Source organism: Coturnix japonica, chromosome 9 (assembly GCF_054131305.1).
Source record: "Coturnix japonica strain WE chromosome 9, WE-NBRP24, whole genome shotgun sequence".
Lineage (NCBI taxonomy): Eukaryota > Metazoa > Chordata > Aves > Galliformes > Phasianidae > Coturnix > Coturnix japonica.
Genome location: NC_140671.1, coordinates 29,875,170 through 29,892,546, shown reverse-complemented (window position 1 = coordinate 29,892,546; position 17,377 = coordinate 29,875,170). Strand labels below are relative to the sequence as shown.

Here is a 17,377-nt window from a genome sequence, read left to right as displayed (position 1 = left end):
ATTGGTATTAGTGTGCAGGTATGCTGTGTGTTTGCAGGAAGAGAAGATAGATGAAAAGAAAGAGCGAAGGAAATCAAATGTTTCCGTTTCCAGAAAGCAGTCCTCCAAACAGGTTGTAAGGACTGAAAGTATTAAACGCCTGAGTACTTCAGATATACCTGAGAAACCAGAATCCAAACCAGAACCCAAAGAGATAAAGCCTGAGTAAGTCAGCAAAAGCATCTTCTACCAGTTAAATGAATTCTCTTTATCATTCTTTATAAATCTACTAAAACCTGCATGTGGGGAAAAAGCCAAACTGTAGTGAAGAAATAACTTCAGCTATATTGCAAATGCTGCTTCCAAAATTAGCGCTGCTTTTACGCCACGCAGCTGTAACCTCTCATGTAAGGCAAAGAATCCTTTTATATGCATCAGAGAAATTGAAGACTTCAAAGAATCTATCAGAAAGCACGAGATGTGGCTGCACTGGTAGATTTGGCTGCAGGATACAAGAGAATAATTTTAAGGGGCAACTAGACAGCTGAGCTTTATTACCAGTAGAAATTACTAAATGAGACACCTTTTCTAAATAGGTCTAACAGAGCTGAACAAATTCAACCCAGATGGAAACTATCCATTCTGGTGCGTTGAGACAGTCATTTAGTGTCACTGCTATGCTGTATTTTGAATGTCTAACAAAGAACAAGTAAACACAAATTGTTTAGTAGGTACCTTTTGATATTTTTTCCCTTCTTTTCTCTCTGACTTACTAAGGTTATTCTTATTCCTGGATTTTTCTAGCTCGGAAGTTTATATAGCAGCACAAGCATTCCTGACAAGGAATTTCAGAGGAAGGTTTGAAAAATACATCATACCATGCTTTGTTGCAAGTGGAGATATTGATGAAAAGAGAGGCTTGGAAAGTCTAAGCTTCAGGTAATCCACACATACACACGACTTGAAGTGAGATCTTTGTAGTTCTTGGTATTTCAGATATCCTTTTCTCTCTCCCCAGCCCTTATAACACCTTATATTTGGAGCTGCATTGTCCAGCTGTAGCACCATCTGTTGTGGTCACTTCAGATAATGGGAAAAACTCCATTGATTTTGGTGATGTGGCAATAGGTATGAAATTTGAATTCAAACACTGAGTTTTTTCAGTCTTTAATTTCTTCTGAGCATAGTTGTGCATTTTCTTTTTGTATTTGGTGGGTTTTTTGAATGTCAGTATAGAAATTAGCCCTGTGAGAGGTACTCAGGTGGAAAATTAGGAGCCTTTGTGGACTGCTGAGGCATATAAAAAGCTAACTTGATACTGAAATGTGAAATCAGGAACTTGGCAATAGACTGTGCAAATTTAAAAGCATTTGAAGGTCTCTATTTGTTAGCCATAGAAGTGGAATGCATGTTTGATGTGGGTAGAAACATGATTTAAAGGAAGCGATGGTGTTGGGTGTAAGCTTCATCGTGGTTTTAAATCTTGTTTACGTTCCCAACAGGCCATACAATACTGAAGCAAACTACAATACAAAATATCTGCCCGGAGAAGCTGGAAGTATCCTTGTTTGGAACACAGGAGAGTTAATCTGTCATTCAGTTGCTGTTTGTTTTGAGCCTTATCTGTAGGACTGGTTCAACACTAAATTAAGGAGGAGATTCCTCCAGTCTCACTCTGAAATCTGGTGACATAATACATTACCAAGGATATTTAACCAATATATCATTCTTTCCTCTTAGTTACTGATCTTTCACATTTCTTTGGAGATGATTTACACTGTTGGTTTTTTTTTGGCCAGAACAATACTTGGAATCTGCTCTTGTGTCTCTTCCCAGTTCTTGTTCAAAAACTTCTTTTTCCTTGACTTGCACTTCTTTAGCTACAGTTCTCAGTCCTGAATCCCAGTGGTCCCTTTCTGTTGGTCAGACCAGTTAGGATGCTTGAGCCAGGTGAAATCAAAACCTTCATCATCTCTTTTGCTCCCAATGAGAGTAAATTGGTGAGTAAAGAGATGTAATGGGAACAATAAGTGAGGCAGAAGAGTGGCTGCATTACATACACGTGTTGCTTGCTGGGCTGTATCTGTATAATAAGCAAAAGTTTGTTGCCTGTGTGCTACATTCAGAAGTTCTGTAGTAACAGCTCACTGGGGCTGGGGGTCCAAGGGCAGAAGAGTTGTGGTGGCTCAGGGGGAGGCTGACCTGGAGCCCAGGCAGTGCTGTGGGGGGGGTTTCCTTTAGCAAATGGTCTGATGCAGACATCTCCTTGGCAGTTTTTTGAAATGCTGGACATCCAGACTGTAAAAAACAACTTGCCACTAAGGATCACTGGTTATGGGGTGACGGCATCAACCATTTGCTCTGTGGAAGAAGTACTTGATATGGGCTACATCTTAACCGGAGAGAAGGCAACTTCCACGTTCGAGGTAAAGCTGAACCAGAAAGCATATCAATGATTTCTGCAGGTAGGATGAAGAGTTCTATAGTTCCTTGACTGGTGGAATGTGAACTGTAGGCAAAAGAACAGAGATTTACAGGCACATCTGGCAGAATGATTTGGGCTGAAGGTAACAATGCTGTGCAGAGGGGATCTTGTTTGCTGGTCCTGTGCTGCCTGCAGGGTTCTGCCTTGTTTACAAAATACAGATCCTATAGGCCTGAGAATCTTCTTAAAAATGCTGTTGTATAAATTCATGTTATCAGGTACAGAACACTTCCATGGTGACCCTGCAATACTCCATTCATCTGGATTCATTTTCATCCACGAGGGACAAAGATCTGCAGAGGGTTCCGTCCTTTCTCATGTCCTCTTTGCAAGGAGTGGAGACTGCTGGTAACTTTTACACACTATATAATAGCAGCAATACTTTATCACATTAGATTTGTATGAGTCTGTCAGAACCTGGGGCATCACATGGCTGAAATGAAAGGCACAATTTTGTCTCCCCAACAGGAGCTGTACTAAATCTGTCAGTGTAGGTAGCTGTAAGTCTATGCAGCCTGAGCAGACATCAAGAAGGAGACACCAGTGTTTGAATCTAGATAAGCCTATACAGCATTTTAACATCAGACCATATTCTGGGTTGTCCATCCCTGTAAGAAAGATATGGAAGAATATGGTGATGCCTCTTCAGCTCCACTGGAGCATTAAACTGATAAATGGACTTATCTAGAATTTGTAATGCTCTGTTTTGCCACAGAACCATTTATCAAATCCTATTTTGTGTTCTAACAAAAATGAAGTGGGCTTAAAATAAATGCAGAACTAGAACTGAACTGTACTCCACTCTCATCCATATCCTTGTTTCTTTTTACTAGGAATAGAGAACCATCACGGTCTAAGTGTGTTCAGTGTTGATCCGACAGAAGGAGAAATTCTTGCTGGGGAAAGCCAGGAATTTACTGTTACCTTCAGTCCTGAGCATGAAAGTCCGTACTATTCTAAGTGTCTCAAGGTTGTGCTCTTTCGCAAGGTATGGATATTAGTAGGAATTGTAAATAACTGTATCTAGGACAGGATTTGTAGGCAGAAATATTATCCTTATCAGATCAACTGATATAGATAGGAAATGACAGGCTTGGGACCTGCTGGCTTTTTTCAGGTTTTAAATATTCATTTTCTCATTTATAACAATTGTTAACTTGGGGTTCAGTCCTGTGCACAGCATGAACACAAGAGGTGATGGGAGCTAGCTTGCTGCCACACTGCTGAGCACTGCTCCAGCTGGGTTCTCTGTAAGTAGTGGTTAATTGTAGAAGGGAACAGAGCTATGATGCACAGAGCAAACTGGCAGGTGCACTGAGTACCAGGAAGCTGCTTCTGCATTCTCTCAGCATGAGGGAGGAGGCTTCCATCTGTAGAGCAGCAGTTGAGCTTAGATGGAGCCCAAATCAGGACACACGGGCTGGCAGCACGGCAGGTAGCTTTATGCTATAGTCCAAAAAAGGCTAACCAAAAGATAATGAAGGGTGACCACTAATGACCATCAGCACACACTGCAAACTGAGTAGAAATACAGTGACCAAATAAGTACTGTTTCTTCTCCTTGCATGTTTTGCATCCCTAGATTATCTTTGGAATTGCAGGTAAGAAAGAAAATCAGAGTAAAATGGAGGCTGGTTCAAGTTTACTAACTTCAGGCTGAGTTTGGCAGCAGATGAGTTTTACTTTTTCAATGGCTTTAGTGTAGTTATTCCAGTCCCTTCTGAGGCACACTGCCTAAGAATAAAATATTTAAGACAAAAGTGCTTGAGCAAATAAGACAAGGGGAAGATGCAGGATTCTAGTGTGTGATGCCTCCTGGCATTGAAGGTAAGCAGATGATAGATGATATGATTCTTCAGCAACTGAGGCTGTTGTGTCAGTATTCCAGTTACGCTGGTGCTTAAGCTGTAACCTGTATCCAAAATATTCTTGTCCAACATAGAAGACTGCCCATGTGATCCAGCTCAAGGGTGCAGCAAGTGATCATCCCATGTATGTGGAAGGTGGAATTCCACTGGATGTGCCCATCGAGTCCTTGGCTGTAACACTACCTCCGTCATCAAAAACAGCACAAAAAGAAGGTAGTGTGCTGCTGCTTGTTTTATTACATATTACTGAGCTATAAACCATAGGCAAGTTCCTTGTCTTTTAAGAGAAATTATGCTAAGGATAATCTTTCCACAATGAGAATAAGTAAGATTTATAGTATAAGTAATATTCATAACCTCCCCTCCAAATCTGCATAAAAATTTCTCTTAAGAAAAGATTTTATCTGAATTCTAATGCATTGTACCTTAATGAATGTCATATATCTTTGCAATTTACCTTGCAAATACCTATTACAATACAATACTAATACAGAGAACCAAGCTGTATTGATTTTCTGCCACTTCTCTGATGTGCATTGAATATTTATAAAGTTAGTTTGCGTGTTATAGCATATATGGGATTGCACTGCTATGAAATAGACATGCTATCAGGGGTTTGAGCTTATCCTCAAAATTTACTTGATTCATATTTCTTTAGAGCTACAAAAATCAGTGAAGTCCATTCTCCTGCTTCTGGAGCACAAGGAGGGAGAGGATGGTCTACAGCCAGCAGTGACAGAACTGAAAGTTGGAGTTATACAGACAACTCAGGCTGCATCAAAGAAGGTGAAGAAAATTTCACACAGTAGAAATGGCAAACACAGTAGTTTGGCAAACAATAGGGCTCCATATAGCATCTGGGCCAAGTAAGTGTGAATAAATGGTAATCATGTATAAAGAAATTGAACTGTCTGTGATGGAGGTGTGTTGTGTTTCTTGTAGGGCGTGGAGTTCTCTTTTGATAACCTGTCACAACTCCAGAAGAAGGGATTTACTATTGAACCTGTGAAGGGAAAAGTTGATCGTGGTCATGTAAAATGCATCAGTGTCTGTTGGGTGCCACCTGCTGACTTTGATGTAAGTAACAGTTGCACATTGCTTCTTAAACCGCCAGCACTGCAGCTGTGTTTTCACTGACTTACAGGATCAATACAAAAGCTGCTTTGACACATTAGGATACAGGAACAAAAGCCAGTAACTATACGTATGATTTGAAGGCTTTCTATCTCATCTTTGACTTCCATTCATCTGTGTGAGAACAAGCATTAGTCACTTGCACTTTACAGGACTTAAAATAACTTCTTACAGACCACCGCATTATACAAAATACAGTGCCAAAATACTGCTGCCATTCACCGAAAGATTCTGCTTTGTTCACATCCATAAAGTCAATTTCTTAATGCTCCTTTTTCAAGGAAACCTGCAGTCCTGCTGATACAAAACTAGATTTCCATGGATCATTCTGCCACAGTGTTCACATTTCTTTTAAAGTTTGGGTTCCTTTTCTTTTTGTATATTCCTAGAAGTCAGTTTCATTTCTGCTTTATGAACTGCTCCATGAACCCTGTTTCTCTGGCATCTCCTGCTTTTTTTTGTATTGCAGTCTTGATATGACTTCAAAACAGCCCTAGGGCTGTAACTGCCCTTCCAAATTAATCTTCTTGGGTACTTGTGGAGACTGAAAGAATTCACTCTGCTAATTTTTGTTGTCAGCGCTGTGTGGGATGGCAGAATGACTGGCCTAATCCAAAATTAAAAGGATGCTGTCATTGCTTGGAAAGAAGGCAGTAAAGATCCTGGCACGACATATGAGGCTGACATAGTTCCTCTTGGCAACCACTAGTTGTTACACAAGATTGAATGCTAAATCATGGCTGAGGGGGTTCACTTCTTTCCGAACCCTTGCCCCAGCATAGTTTGTTCCTACCTTGCTCAGTTGCTGTGGATGTAATGTGGTGACAGAATCTGTAGTGCTCTGTGGATAGAGCACTTAATCATTGCTACTTTGTTCACTGTAGTATGAACATTGTGTTGAAGACAGGAAACAACCAACCCAGAGGGAAGAGAGGTAACCTATGGCTACAAGGGGGTACATCTTACACCTGAGCTGAAAAATAGTTCAGAATTTGGTCAGCTGACCTATTCTGTGTACAGAAGAATTAGGATGTTTTTATGTGTTGTTTTTATTTGTAGGCCAGTGCCCCCCTGGTTGAGACAGCCTTCCTGAACTTAAAAGGTAACATCAAGCAATCCTACCAAATCCTCTTCGTGGCAACAGTTGTATCTGCTCCCACTTGCTGAGGGCCCCCAGCTACATGGAAGGCGAAGACCTAATATTTGGGAAATCACTGCATGTCAGTTGGAACCTGGGAAGATTTTGAAACTGTTGCAAATGTGTGAGGGGAGGAGGAAAGCAGAAAGGAAGGTAACACGTACAATTCCTGCTTTTCTCCCCATGGAATCTATATAAACTCTACTTGTTTTACTTTTAGACTGACCTGGTGATGCTAAGCTTGTAGTATAGGGAAGAATTAACATGAGGCATCAAGTAGATACACCTACTGTTAATTGCAGTGTCTTCTAAAGGCAGGAATTCCCTCAGAAGGAGAATCTTTTTATTTTTACCTCTAAATGGGTGAGTTTCCAACAATATCTGTTTCTAACTTCATATGCATTTTAATGGATGCAGTGTTTTTTGTTTTCTGTTTTTTTTCCCTCCTATGACCAGAATAAAGCACTTTCTTTTCAGCCTCCTCCTGGTAGTTTGGACAATCATTTTTGCAATACAGTGTGATATCTTCATGATCAAGAAGAGATGGTGACCATGCTGCTTACCAATCACTGTCTGTGATTAGACACTAGATCATGGCTGCCCAGTAATTTAATTTCTATATTTGTTTTCATTTGAATTCTGACTAAGAACTGATTTCTTCTGGTTACTGGGGGAAGCTGAAATGCCCCGTGGGTTTAATTTGGGTCAAGAAGTGGTATCTGGTTCAGGGAAGAACACAGAACCAGTTCAAGATAGGGAACAAGGGACCAAGGAGTCAGTAAAACTCTGGATCATAGATATCCCTTAAATCTTGCATCACCTTTCATGAATCACAGTAACCCTGTGCCACATCTTCCTGACCACTACTCCAAAACTCATTCATCACTTGTGTAGCTGTTAAAATTGCTCATTTAGCTTAGCAGTAAGAAAACAGAACCAGACCATTTGTAAATGTCACAGAGGTAAATGCCTCATGCTAGTCCAACTAGGAGGAGCTCAACACAGCAACTCTAGCCTTCATGTAACTCATCTCCTGAGGAAAGAAACAATCCTATTCAACACTTCACCTCCAAAACAGGTTAGCAATACATCTGAGTTTCTCAGAAGCTTAAGTTTTCTGTTTCTTGTGAACATCATGCTTGTATGCTGAGATTTGCAACCGTGGATTGCTCTTGGATCACCGGATATGAACTCCTGAACTTTCAGAATAGTCTGGATCTAAATGCAGATATACTTCTTGGTTCTAATCCAGCTCTAGTTTAATAAGAAGGACATTTACATCATTTTATATTCCTTATAAGATACATCAAGTTCATTTTTTGACAGGAAATGAGAGTGTATGTGCGTATTGAGGATGTGTGTTCTCTTATCCAGTGACTTCAGAGATTGCTCCACACTTATGAATGGTGCTTTTTTCTAAATGAGCTGCAGTCCCATGACCCTGGTTGGTCCCGTAGGAAAATATTTCAGTCAGCAACACATGACATAACTGATAGAGCAAAGCCAGTGAATGCCAGCTGGAGGCAGAGCTGCTCAACTCAGTACTTCCAAGCTATTGGGTTTGCTGTTGCTCCCGGTTGCTTCTTACCAAAGGAACTTCTGCCTATGGGAGCCCAGATGTATTATTTCCTTCCAAAGAGGTTTCAGTTTTTCAGTTCTGTGCTGCCCACGAGGTGTTGGGGGCACAAGGAGTTGGGAGGGGCCAGAACCGGGACAGCTGACCTCAGCTGACCCAAAGGGATATTGCACGCCATATGACATCATGCAAAAAACTATAAAACTGAGCGAAATGAGCTGGGGGTGAGCTGTGTTCCTTGGGCATCCCTTGGTGAGTAGTGAACAACTGTATTGTGCTTCTCCTGATTTGTATATATGTTATTATTGTTACTATTATTCCTCTCTTCCTTTTCTGCCTTAGTAAATATTCTTTCAACTTCTGAGTTCTGCCCTTTTTCCCCCAGTTCTCTCCTCCATCCCACTTGGAGGAGTGGGAAGGGAGGAAAAGGCTTGTGTGGTGCTCAGCTGCTGCCTGGGTTGTGGCACAGCACTCACATTAGTTTTCTGCCATGTAACTGACCTCTGCTGTGCCACTGCTTCAACAGTGTCTGAATTAAGTCACCTTCAGCTCTGATGCAGAAATACTCCTTCATTTGGATACAGTTGGCTTTTGATGCATGTTTTCTTCCTCCCTGATGACAGTAAGACTTCTGTAACAAGCAAGGGGAGCTTCTTAATGCTCCGGGTACGTATGATCCATCTAAAATAGTGAGGCTTCATTGCGAAGAGGAGTGCAGAAAAGCAGACTGCAGACAAGCTATCATTCAGAAGGGGAAAGCTGCTACAGGGATTAGTGTAATCAAAGCAACAAAATATTTTCCTACAATTTTGCCCCCAGATGAGATATTACAAGACAGCCACACCGACGTGTAGGAATTTTAACTGAATTTATAAACGTGAATTGTTGAACACGGTTACCTTCTTTGGGAGTAAACCCATTTTCATAGAGCCATCAAAACTGTTTCAAGTGTTTTTATGTGTTTTAACAAGACTTTTTAAAACTACGAATGATCCGTTTTCCCGAAGCTTCGTTGTTGTTTTTCATTCCTAGTTTCTCATTTCTTTTTCACTACACGTTCAAAATATCTCTGAAACTTTACAGCCCCCAGGTGTGTTCTCTGCTGCTTGCAGATCTGATCGTTCTCTATTTTAAAAGCAGCCCAACACCGCTCTGGTGAAGCCTCTGACTGCTGGCTTCTCTCCATCCAGACGTTCCCAACTTCACGGTTTCCGTTGTACGCGGCCGGCCAAAGCAGAGCCCCAAGGCGGCTGCAAGGAGCCGGGTCGCCACCCCGGGAATCCCGGAGCGCCTAAGAGGCGCCCGGAGGGGCCTTGTGGGGGAGCCCCGCAGGAAATCACGGCGCTTTGGGAACCCGACGGGCTCGGCTCCGCCTCGGCTCCTCCCCGCGGCGGGCGGCTCGGCTCGGCTCGGCTCTGCTGGCGGCGGTACGGAGCCGGGCGGCGGTGCGGGACGGAGCGCGGCGGGGCGGAGCGGGGCGGCCCCATCGGGGCGATCAGCGCCGAGTTCTCCCCCATCGCAGCGGCCTGAGCGCGGAGCAGCTCGTCCTTGGGCAGCGCCGCGGTGCTCGGCCCGGCACCTGCTGCGGGACACGGCGGAGCTCTGCTGCTGCCCGTCTGGTTTCCTGATCCCTTTTTTTCCCCCCTTTCTTAGGCACTGCTTTGATCTTCTGGGAATAGCACGAAGGACTCTGATCAGTGAGTAATCCACATTTTTCGCATGTTCCTTTCCTGATCGAGTGACAGTACCGGGTCAGAAGGAAGATTTACTTGTGGCCGTACACCGCTGCCCGGTTTGTCTCCCAGCTCCTTCCCAGCTCCGGGCCGTGACTTGGCTGCCCTTGCTGCACAACGCTCTTCTTCGTAAGGACTCGGAAGTGTCAGCTGGCAGGCTCCTCTCTGGGGCCAAAAGCAGCGCTTTGCATCAAATCCATCCCAGGTTTCCACTTGGAGTATTGCTGTGTCTGAAATGTGTTAAAGCCGATCTTCTTATCTTGTATTTTTTTTGTACCGTAAGTAGATCTGTGTAAGATATTCCTGGTTGTGTTGTAGATATGAAAAAGCGATTTAAAAATAAGCATGGGATGTGGGAAGTTGTCATAGGCTGGAGTTGTCAGACAGCTGCTTCGTGGAGGTCAATGGGAAAGAACTATTTCATGGTGCCTTGGGAGCATGGGTAGCTCTCTCCATGAAAGCACTTGTTCACCCAGAGCCTCACTTTTACAGCGGGGTTTGCATGTCCTTAACTGGAGTAACGTTACAGCTATGAAGAACAGTCCTCTGAAATGAAATCTGAAGGCTTTCAGTTCCATATTCCTATTAATCGCTTCTACTTTTACACGTCAGAAATCGATTCCCTTCCATGCATTCGCCATTTGAGTGTGGATATTTAAATCAGTGAATTATCACCTTTCTTCACAGATGCCCTCAGAACATGTCTAATTGGACAAGCCTGTGGTACATTTGGTAAGTTTATTATTAATCTTACTCAATAATTTGACAGTTCATGAGCAGGGATCGCAGTAAGGTAGTGGGAACGCTCCTCTCAGTCCTGATGGGGGGAAAGGACTGCTCAGGGAGAGCTGCCAGGGGAATACATGACAGATGGGATGGCAGAGGAGATAAGGTGTCAGGCAGAGCAGAGCATTCATCTGGGGGTCTGTCATCTTTCCATTCTGAGTACAGCAGAGTTCAGCTGTAGATCTTGTTTGTTCTTCCTAAATAAACAACTTGGGACACAATGGCAGCTGCACAGAACGGACTTGTTAGGACTTGGCACTGCCTCAAGCGCAGTCCTCAGCGCTCTCCCTTTTATGGGACAAGAGGCTGTGAGCTTATGGTGTTGATTTTTCATTCTGATCTCAAGCTGAATGAAAGGATAATAGTAAGTGAGAGGCAAAGGTCTTGCCACAAGTGTATTCATCTCTTTCCTAAAACATGCATTCTGTGTATCCTAATGTTATTTTTGCAGCTTGTATTCTGTCACATGACATTAATTTTGATAGTAACAGATTGATTAGTTTTAATCATCACTCAGTCCAAGCTAATTTGCTATTCTTTGCTTTCTCAGAAGATGCTGATATAGGGCTGTTTAAAAATACATACGGCTGCATAAAATATTTTAAGGCTTCTGTAATTAGGCAGAGTTAAAATCATGAAAGCTAATGAGCTAGTGCTGAGATACCTCCCCTGCGGTGATTTCTGCCTTCCTCCAAGGGTAGCAGCATGTGAAGGTATGGCCGTGTCACTGCACACCAGCATAGAGCGCTGGTAGTGCGAGGAAATACCCACTGGCCAGAGATGAGGTCACACTCCTTGCACTGGAGAAATGTTTCATTGCAAAGTTTGAGCACTGTGTACTTCTAACACATGAGAGCCAAGACCTGTAGGCCACCTAAGCCTCGTTTGCATTGTATTTAGAAGGTTGGTGTGTTTCTTCTGCCTACTTCCCTTCCTGACTGTAATAAGAGAAAGCAAGGCTTTATCCCAAACTCATTCTTCCCTGCACCTGGAGATGCAGAGTGCACCACTTCCTCAAAAATTCTATCTTGTACAAAAGATAATTGCAGTTCAGAGCTTTCCTTTTACTGCAACAAATGGTCTTCTGGGTCCATTTTAAGTGTGCACTCAGTGTATATTACTACGTTACACCATACCTGGGCAGAGTGGTTTTGCAAGTTTATACTTGCATTTCCCTTCCACTCTCATTGTAAACAAGCTGAATATACAACCCAAGATCATTAACATCACAGAATCTGCAATGCAGAAAGGATGGTACCAGTAGTCAGTGATTCAGCTTTGTAATTCTGGATCCAGGACTCATTAAGAGGAGGTTTGACCTATCTTTCACCCATTTACAGTGCAGTTATAGCTGGCTGTGGGAGAAGTAAAACAGAACTGATGATATTATGGTGTTCTTAACCTCTCTAAGGTTAATCTTGCTGACTGTGTTCATGCTCCTGCTCTGTGGGATCACAGCAAGCTGCAAGAAGTTCTGCTGCCGGAAGAAGAGGCCTCCAGTTCAGCCCTTCCCTCGGCACCCCTATGATCTGACTGTTGTTGCTATTGACAGCGACAGCACTGCTCACAGCACAGTGACCTGTAGGTATCCTCTGGGTTGCACCTACTCTGTCAGGTGCTTTACAACAGAAGCTGGATGGCAATATGTGCAGATGTTTGCTTTCCTGACAGTGTTGTGGGTTTTTTTGAGAATGTATAGATTATATATATTTCTATAGAGGTAGCTTTTAGTACAGTGTGCATGTATTCAGCAAGCAAAAGGCAAGCCTATAATTTCTTGGGGAAAAATGGGATCAGCCCTTTATATATCAGTGTTCCATGCAATTGTTGATTTTTTTTTTTTCTTTTCCTTTCTTTTCTTCACAGCATATAGTTCATTCCAGTACCCTCCAAGTGCCCCTATCCCTTCGGTATTTGTGGGTATGGATAGGAGCACTGTATCCCCTCCAGCTTACAGCCCCTACGCAATGGATTTGCCACCTTCTTATGATGAAGCTGTCCAAATGGGTAAACAGCACATTGAAGTAGCACTGGTCAGCCAGAAACTCAGTGACATCCCTGGACAGGTGATGCCAGGTGGGCAGAATCCCATCCAGAATTCACCTGAAGTAATCAACAGAGATCCATCAACACAGCCAAATTCAGAAGATGCAACACAAGAACAGCCTCAGCTCTAGCTCATTTTGATGAGGAGTAAAGAAATGGAAGGACTATGGAAGTTAAAGAGGACATAAAGAATTTGGTTTTGTAAGACAAAGTTATGAAGGAAAGATCTCCTAACAGATCGTGATAAAGGGCAGCAGTTTAAAAGTGCCTATAAAGGTGGGCCATGGATGCTTCTTCATCTTTTGTTTAAGTAAAATAACTCCCTGTGCCCAGCAGAAGACCATGGGGATGCTGTCATCTTGGAAACAGTCAGATGTTACAAAAAGCAAGTTGCTGCTCCTGAACAGAGCTTTCGTAAACTGGAGTTGAAAGTAGAATCCTATAAACTCACACTGGAGAGTCAGTGATACTCTGTCTCTCTACAGTTTCTTTTATTTTGGGAACTGTAACTACTCAGCAAACTGCTGGGGTGCTAAATTTGTCACTACATAAAGACATGTGTTCCTTAAACTGAAGAATGACTGCAAACACGGACAGGAAAGTGTCTGGGGGAAAACGCGCTACCTTCTGTTTCACAACTACAGGCAAGGAATGAAACAGATAAGAGAGATTATTTTTGTTGGTCATAAGACTCAAAGGGATTGGTTTGGAGTTTTGTTCCTTTAAATCTATTTTCAAGATGAGCTGGCTTGTGTATGGGATCCTTTTGCTACTTACTTCTGCCACTTGAAGTACAAATTAGTCTCAAAGAGATTTCTGTACTTGGTTGAGTATCAGTAATGTGTTTCAATATTCACAGTACTTGCTGATTGAGCACGGTGGGTTTGAAAAACAGCATGATTGGGACAATATCCATTGTTTTAGATGCAGATAATATATAACAATTGGCTATTTCAGAAGAACATGATACTACCATCATGAGAACCCATGTGACATCTCACCTGGAGGGATTATCAGTGTGAACTTGACAAGCACTTAACTACATAGTAGTTTTTCCTTATTTTTAAAGGCTGAAGTAAAAAAGAAGATAACCCACATGGCATCAGTTTAAGGTTTATGGAAAAACTGTGTTGTCTAATCAGTTGTAACTGACCACAGAGAGCTAATTATATTGCCTGCCAGTGACAGCATCAAGTTCATTTTCTGCAGTGTGAATTTCTCCCACGTACATTTCTTCCCATCTTGGTAACATTTGCTTGCACTAAACATGAAAATTCTGGGGAATTTCAAAGCAGTTTTGCAAACATAAGATACCTCTTGTCAGCCTTTCATGTGTAGAAATGAAGATTTAACACAATGGCCTACAAAGTCAATTCTCTATGCCACCATGTTACGTTTGTATCTGACTTTCTGATTGTAGCACAGAAGAGGGGTAATTCCCCTTCTGAGTCATTGTGTGTGCACTAACAAACACGTTTTCAAAGCTTAATGTAAGAAATGTAGCATGGCATCTAATGTGCTATATTATGTTAATTATAGCTATGAGGAAACCCAGGACATACTAAAGACTCAGAAGACATGAAATTAGAGAGTGACTAGGAGGAAAATGTCCAAACCAAAATCTTGTATGTAAAACAATAAATGTAATTAATTTTTAAGATTACATTTCTATCTCACAAGGAACTTTAGCAAATGTTGCCTACCTTGCAGTTAGCCAATCTCTATATTTTTTATATTCTGTACTGTCAAGGTGGTAAATATTATATGTATGGATTACTCAGACTTTCTATTTTTGGTTTCTTAGCACAGCAGTCAGTGGGCTAAAACACTGAATTGTCTAATACTGTCTAATACAAGGCAGAGTGCTCTTGTTAGAAGAGGCAGGAATATAAAATGAGGTGAATGAAATAACAGTGGCTGACACAAGAGGGCAGCCATTCGCTTTTCAGTGAATTGCGTTGTGAGATGACTGGGAGCTGCTCTGTAATACAGAGATCTCTTCCTGCTGCCAAGGGCAAGGGCGGTTTTGAGCCTGGGCTCTGACCAGTCTGCAGAGAGAAGTTACTTTGCAGTGCAAGGACTGAGTTTGCAAGGGGAAAAAAAGGGGAATAAAATCACAAGGGTTTGACTTCCCTTCTCTGCATGTTTTTGCTTTTACAATGCTTCTGTCATGTGAGTTCTCAGAAGTTCCTGACGGACTACCTACCACATTGCAAGGAGACCCATTCATTTTGCTTATATATGCTGCTAGACCCAGTATCAAAACATTAAGTACCCATGGAGGGTATTGTAAGGCCTTACAACATGGTTCATTAATTTTAAATAAACTATTTCCTTGACCTAATCAACACACAGGAGCATAGGATTTTCTTTAAACATTTAATATTTGAAGATTAAAAGCAGCTCGTGTTTTCGACAGTGATATCTGGGCTTTGATCTGACTTCTCGCAGCTGATAACCAAAGCTCACCCTCACCCTGTCTGCGAGGAGGCAGATTGTTGACAACTGTGCATTATTTGCATCTCCACTTAGCAGGTTTCATTTGCTCAATAGAATTGCACTAAATATATCTCCCGAGACATAAAGATCATACATAAGGGCAAGGCAGGGAAAGATAATTTCTTGTTAATGGCTGTAAAAATAGGTTTGAGAGAGATTCTATTCAACCTGCATTTTTGCAATGCAACTGCAAAAGGATGGTAAGATTTCTTAGCCTTAATGAGTGGTAAGTTAAAATGAACTTCTTAACTTTGATCGATGTTTTAAAACTCACTAATTAAACTGAGAATTTAGAATTGAGATTAGTGCTTTTTGTTTCTATTGCTACTTTCCACACAAAATTCTCTTTTGACTTTTTCTTTGTGTTCTTTCTAGCTCTGTTTATCTGTCAGCATGAGATCTGACTTCATGATCCTAGAAAACTCTGTTGATGGTTGATGCCACTTAGTGAGGTTCAAACAGGATACCTTCAAAAGCTCCCAACCTAGATAGGTGTGGTGTTCTTTGTTTCTGCCCTACTGAGCTTGTAAAGGGGATCTGAAGGATAGGATTGCTCTTTAATTGTTCTCATGTATGTTGCCAGGGTCCCTGGTTTTGTCAGTGAAAGCACTTTTTCCTTCTATAATTACATTCTGCGATGTAAAATAAAAATAAAACTCAGCTGCAGAAAAAGAGCCCAGCTTACATTTGATTTTATTCCTCTTAATCACGTGTCCTTTCCCACTTGTTTCCAAACAGCCATGATGTGTCTCAACTTTGGGTTCTCTGAGAGCCATTAAAGAGTAACTAGGCAGGGTGCACAAAAATTAATTCAATGAGAATTAATGTCTATGTACATAACGCTTATAGCCAGTTCTTAAGCTCTTAAACAAGGCATTATAAGGGATACTATTTATTAGTGCTGCAGGAATGATGAAGGTTTCCATTCCCTGGCCAAGGGAACTGGCTTGCAGCTGCCTGTGCATGTGCTATTGTGACGTGTTTAGAAGCCTGCAGGGTGATCTCCACAAAGCTACTTCCTCTCTCCTGTCTCTTTTTCTTCACCTTTCCTGTTGATCTTCTGTTTAGGGCATGTATCCTCTGGAATGGGAAATTCTCCCCACACTGGAATTGTGGCCACAAAGGGTCCCACATGTTCAGCTGGATGGAGGACCTAAGAATTCTGATTTGTCAGTCTAGCATTTTCACCATTAGTAGATCTGCTAAACTCTGATTACATCCACACAAGCTTTGTGACATCTCTAAGGGAAAAGCTCCTCTTAGTAATTAACTGAAGTGCATATCCATTGTGAATTGAATCTGGTGCTTATTTGGCACTGTTCAACATGTAATTCTTCTTCTCCCATTTGTTCATAATAATTGTTTTGGCAGCTATTTTCTGTTATTTGCTGGCTGTGTGCAGGAGCTTATGATGGGGAGATGCACTGCTGGAGCAAGGCAGTGCTTACATCACTGGCAGCAGCTTGCAGTCTTGTCTCTCCTCTCGCACACACATGCGCTCACCATGAGCCCTTGTGCTCAGAAAGAAAATTCAGGCTTGCAAGTAAATTGCCTCAATAATTCATAGGCTTTATAGCCCAGAGCAAATTATACCTTGGCTCTGTGATGAAATTCAGGCTGCAAATCCCTTTATAGCCAAGCTCATTAACAATACAAGTAAAGTGGTACATCTATAATGGCTTTTATGATCAATGCATTAGAATCTTTGGAGAGTATTAAGTGGTAAACCGGCAGCATCCAGAGCAAAGCATCAGTAGGGTCTGGATGCAGTACGACTCAGAAAAGCCATTTCTTTTTCTGCCTTGCACTTGCATTTGTCTATCTCGCTGCCCTGTAAATACCATTTATTCACCATGCAGCATGTGCTATGCTCCCAATCAATAAAACAGATCTCGTTGTCTTGAGGGCTGGTTTACTGCATTAAGCAGTGAGTGTAGGTCAGGAATTCCTGCATGTGCAGTGATCTCTGCTACATGTTCCTACAGTGTCTGTGACTTGGCTCTTGGAGAAGGGGAAGGAGATGGATGACAGCCTTTCATCTTAAGGATGGATGCATGACTGGGGAACTGTCCCCACTCATCTGTTATTCCAGCTTGCCTGCAGTCTGCCTTCCTCCACCAGGTGGTATCAGTG

The 17,377-nt window shown here is 42.1% G+C and overlaps 2 protein-coding genes across 9 annotated transcripts in view; both read left to right on the top strand.

Moving 5' to 3' along the window:
* Positions 1–7,085, top strand: part of CFAP74 (cilia and flagella associated protein 74) — a 30,395-nt gene extending 23,310 nt beyond the window's left edge. For all 3 annotated transcript variants that reach the window (XM_015882180.3, XM_032448799.2, XM_015882183.3), the window contains 12 exons: positions 38–204; positions 784–918; positions 998–1,107; positions 1,482–1,537; positions 1,860–1,979; positions 2,253–2,405; positions 2,683–2,812; positions 3,298–3,452; positions 4,407–4,545; positions 4,991–5,118; positions 5,275–5,409; positions 6,526–7,085. In XM_015882180.3, the coding sequence (XP_015737666.1) occupies positions 38–204; positions 784–918; positions 998–1,107; positions 1,482–1,537; positions 1,860–1,979; positions 2,253–2,405; positions 2,683–2,812; positions 3,298–3,452; positions 4,407–4,545; positions 4,991–5,118; positions 5,275–5,409; positions 6,526–6,633 (1,536 nt within the window). In that variant the 3' untranslated portion in view covers positions 6,634–7,085. The remainder of the gene's footprint in view (positions 1–37; positions 205–783; positions 919–997; positions 1,108–1,481; positions 1,538–1,859; positions 1,980–2,252; positions 2,406–2,682; positions 2,813–3,297; positions 3,453–4,406; positions 4,546–4,990; positions 5,119–5,274; positions 5,410–6,525) is intronic.
* A 1,085-nt stretch (positions 7,086–8,170) lies between these two features.
* On the top strand, positions 8,171–15,918 carry TMEM52 (transmembrane protein 52). 6 transcript variants are annotated; one of them, XM_085509127.1, is made up of 5 exons: positions 8,171–8,432; positions 9,834–10,191; positions 10,601–10,645; positions 12,111–12,280; positions 12,566–15,918. In XM_085509127.1, the coding sequence occupies exons 3-5, from the start codon at positions 10,614–10,616 to the stop codon at positions 12,874–12,876; spliced, it is 513 nt and encodes a 170-aa protein (XP_085365253.1). In that variant the 5' UTR covers positions 8,171–8,432; positions 9,834–10,191; positions 10,601–10,613; the 3' UTR covers positions 12,877–15,918. The 6 variants fall into 6 exon arrangements, with proteins under 6 accessions (XP_085365253.1, XP_015737701.1, XP_015737702.1 ...); XM_015882215.3 differs by having other exon boundaries at positions 8,206–8,432; positions 9,834–9,877; XM_015882216.3 differs by lacking the exon at positions 8,171–8,432 and adding an exon at positions 9,394–9,607 and having other exon boundaries at positions 9,834–9,877.
* Positions 15,919–17,377: the final 1,459 nt, after the last annotated feature.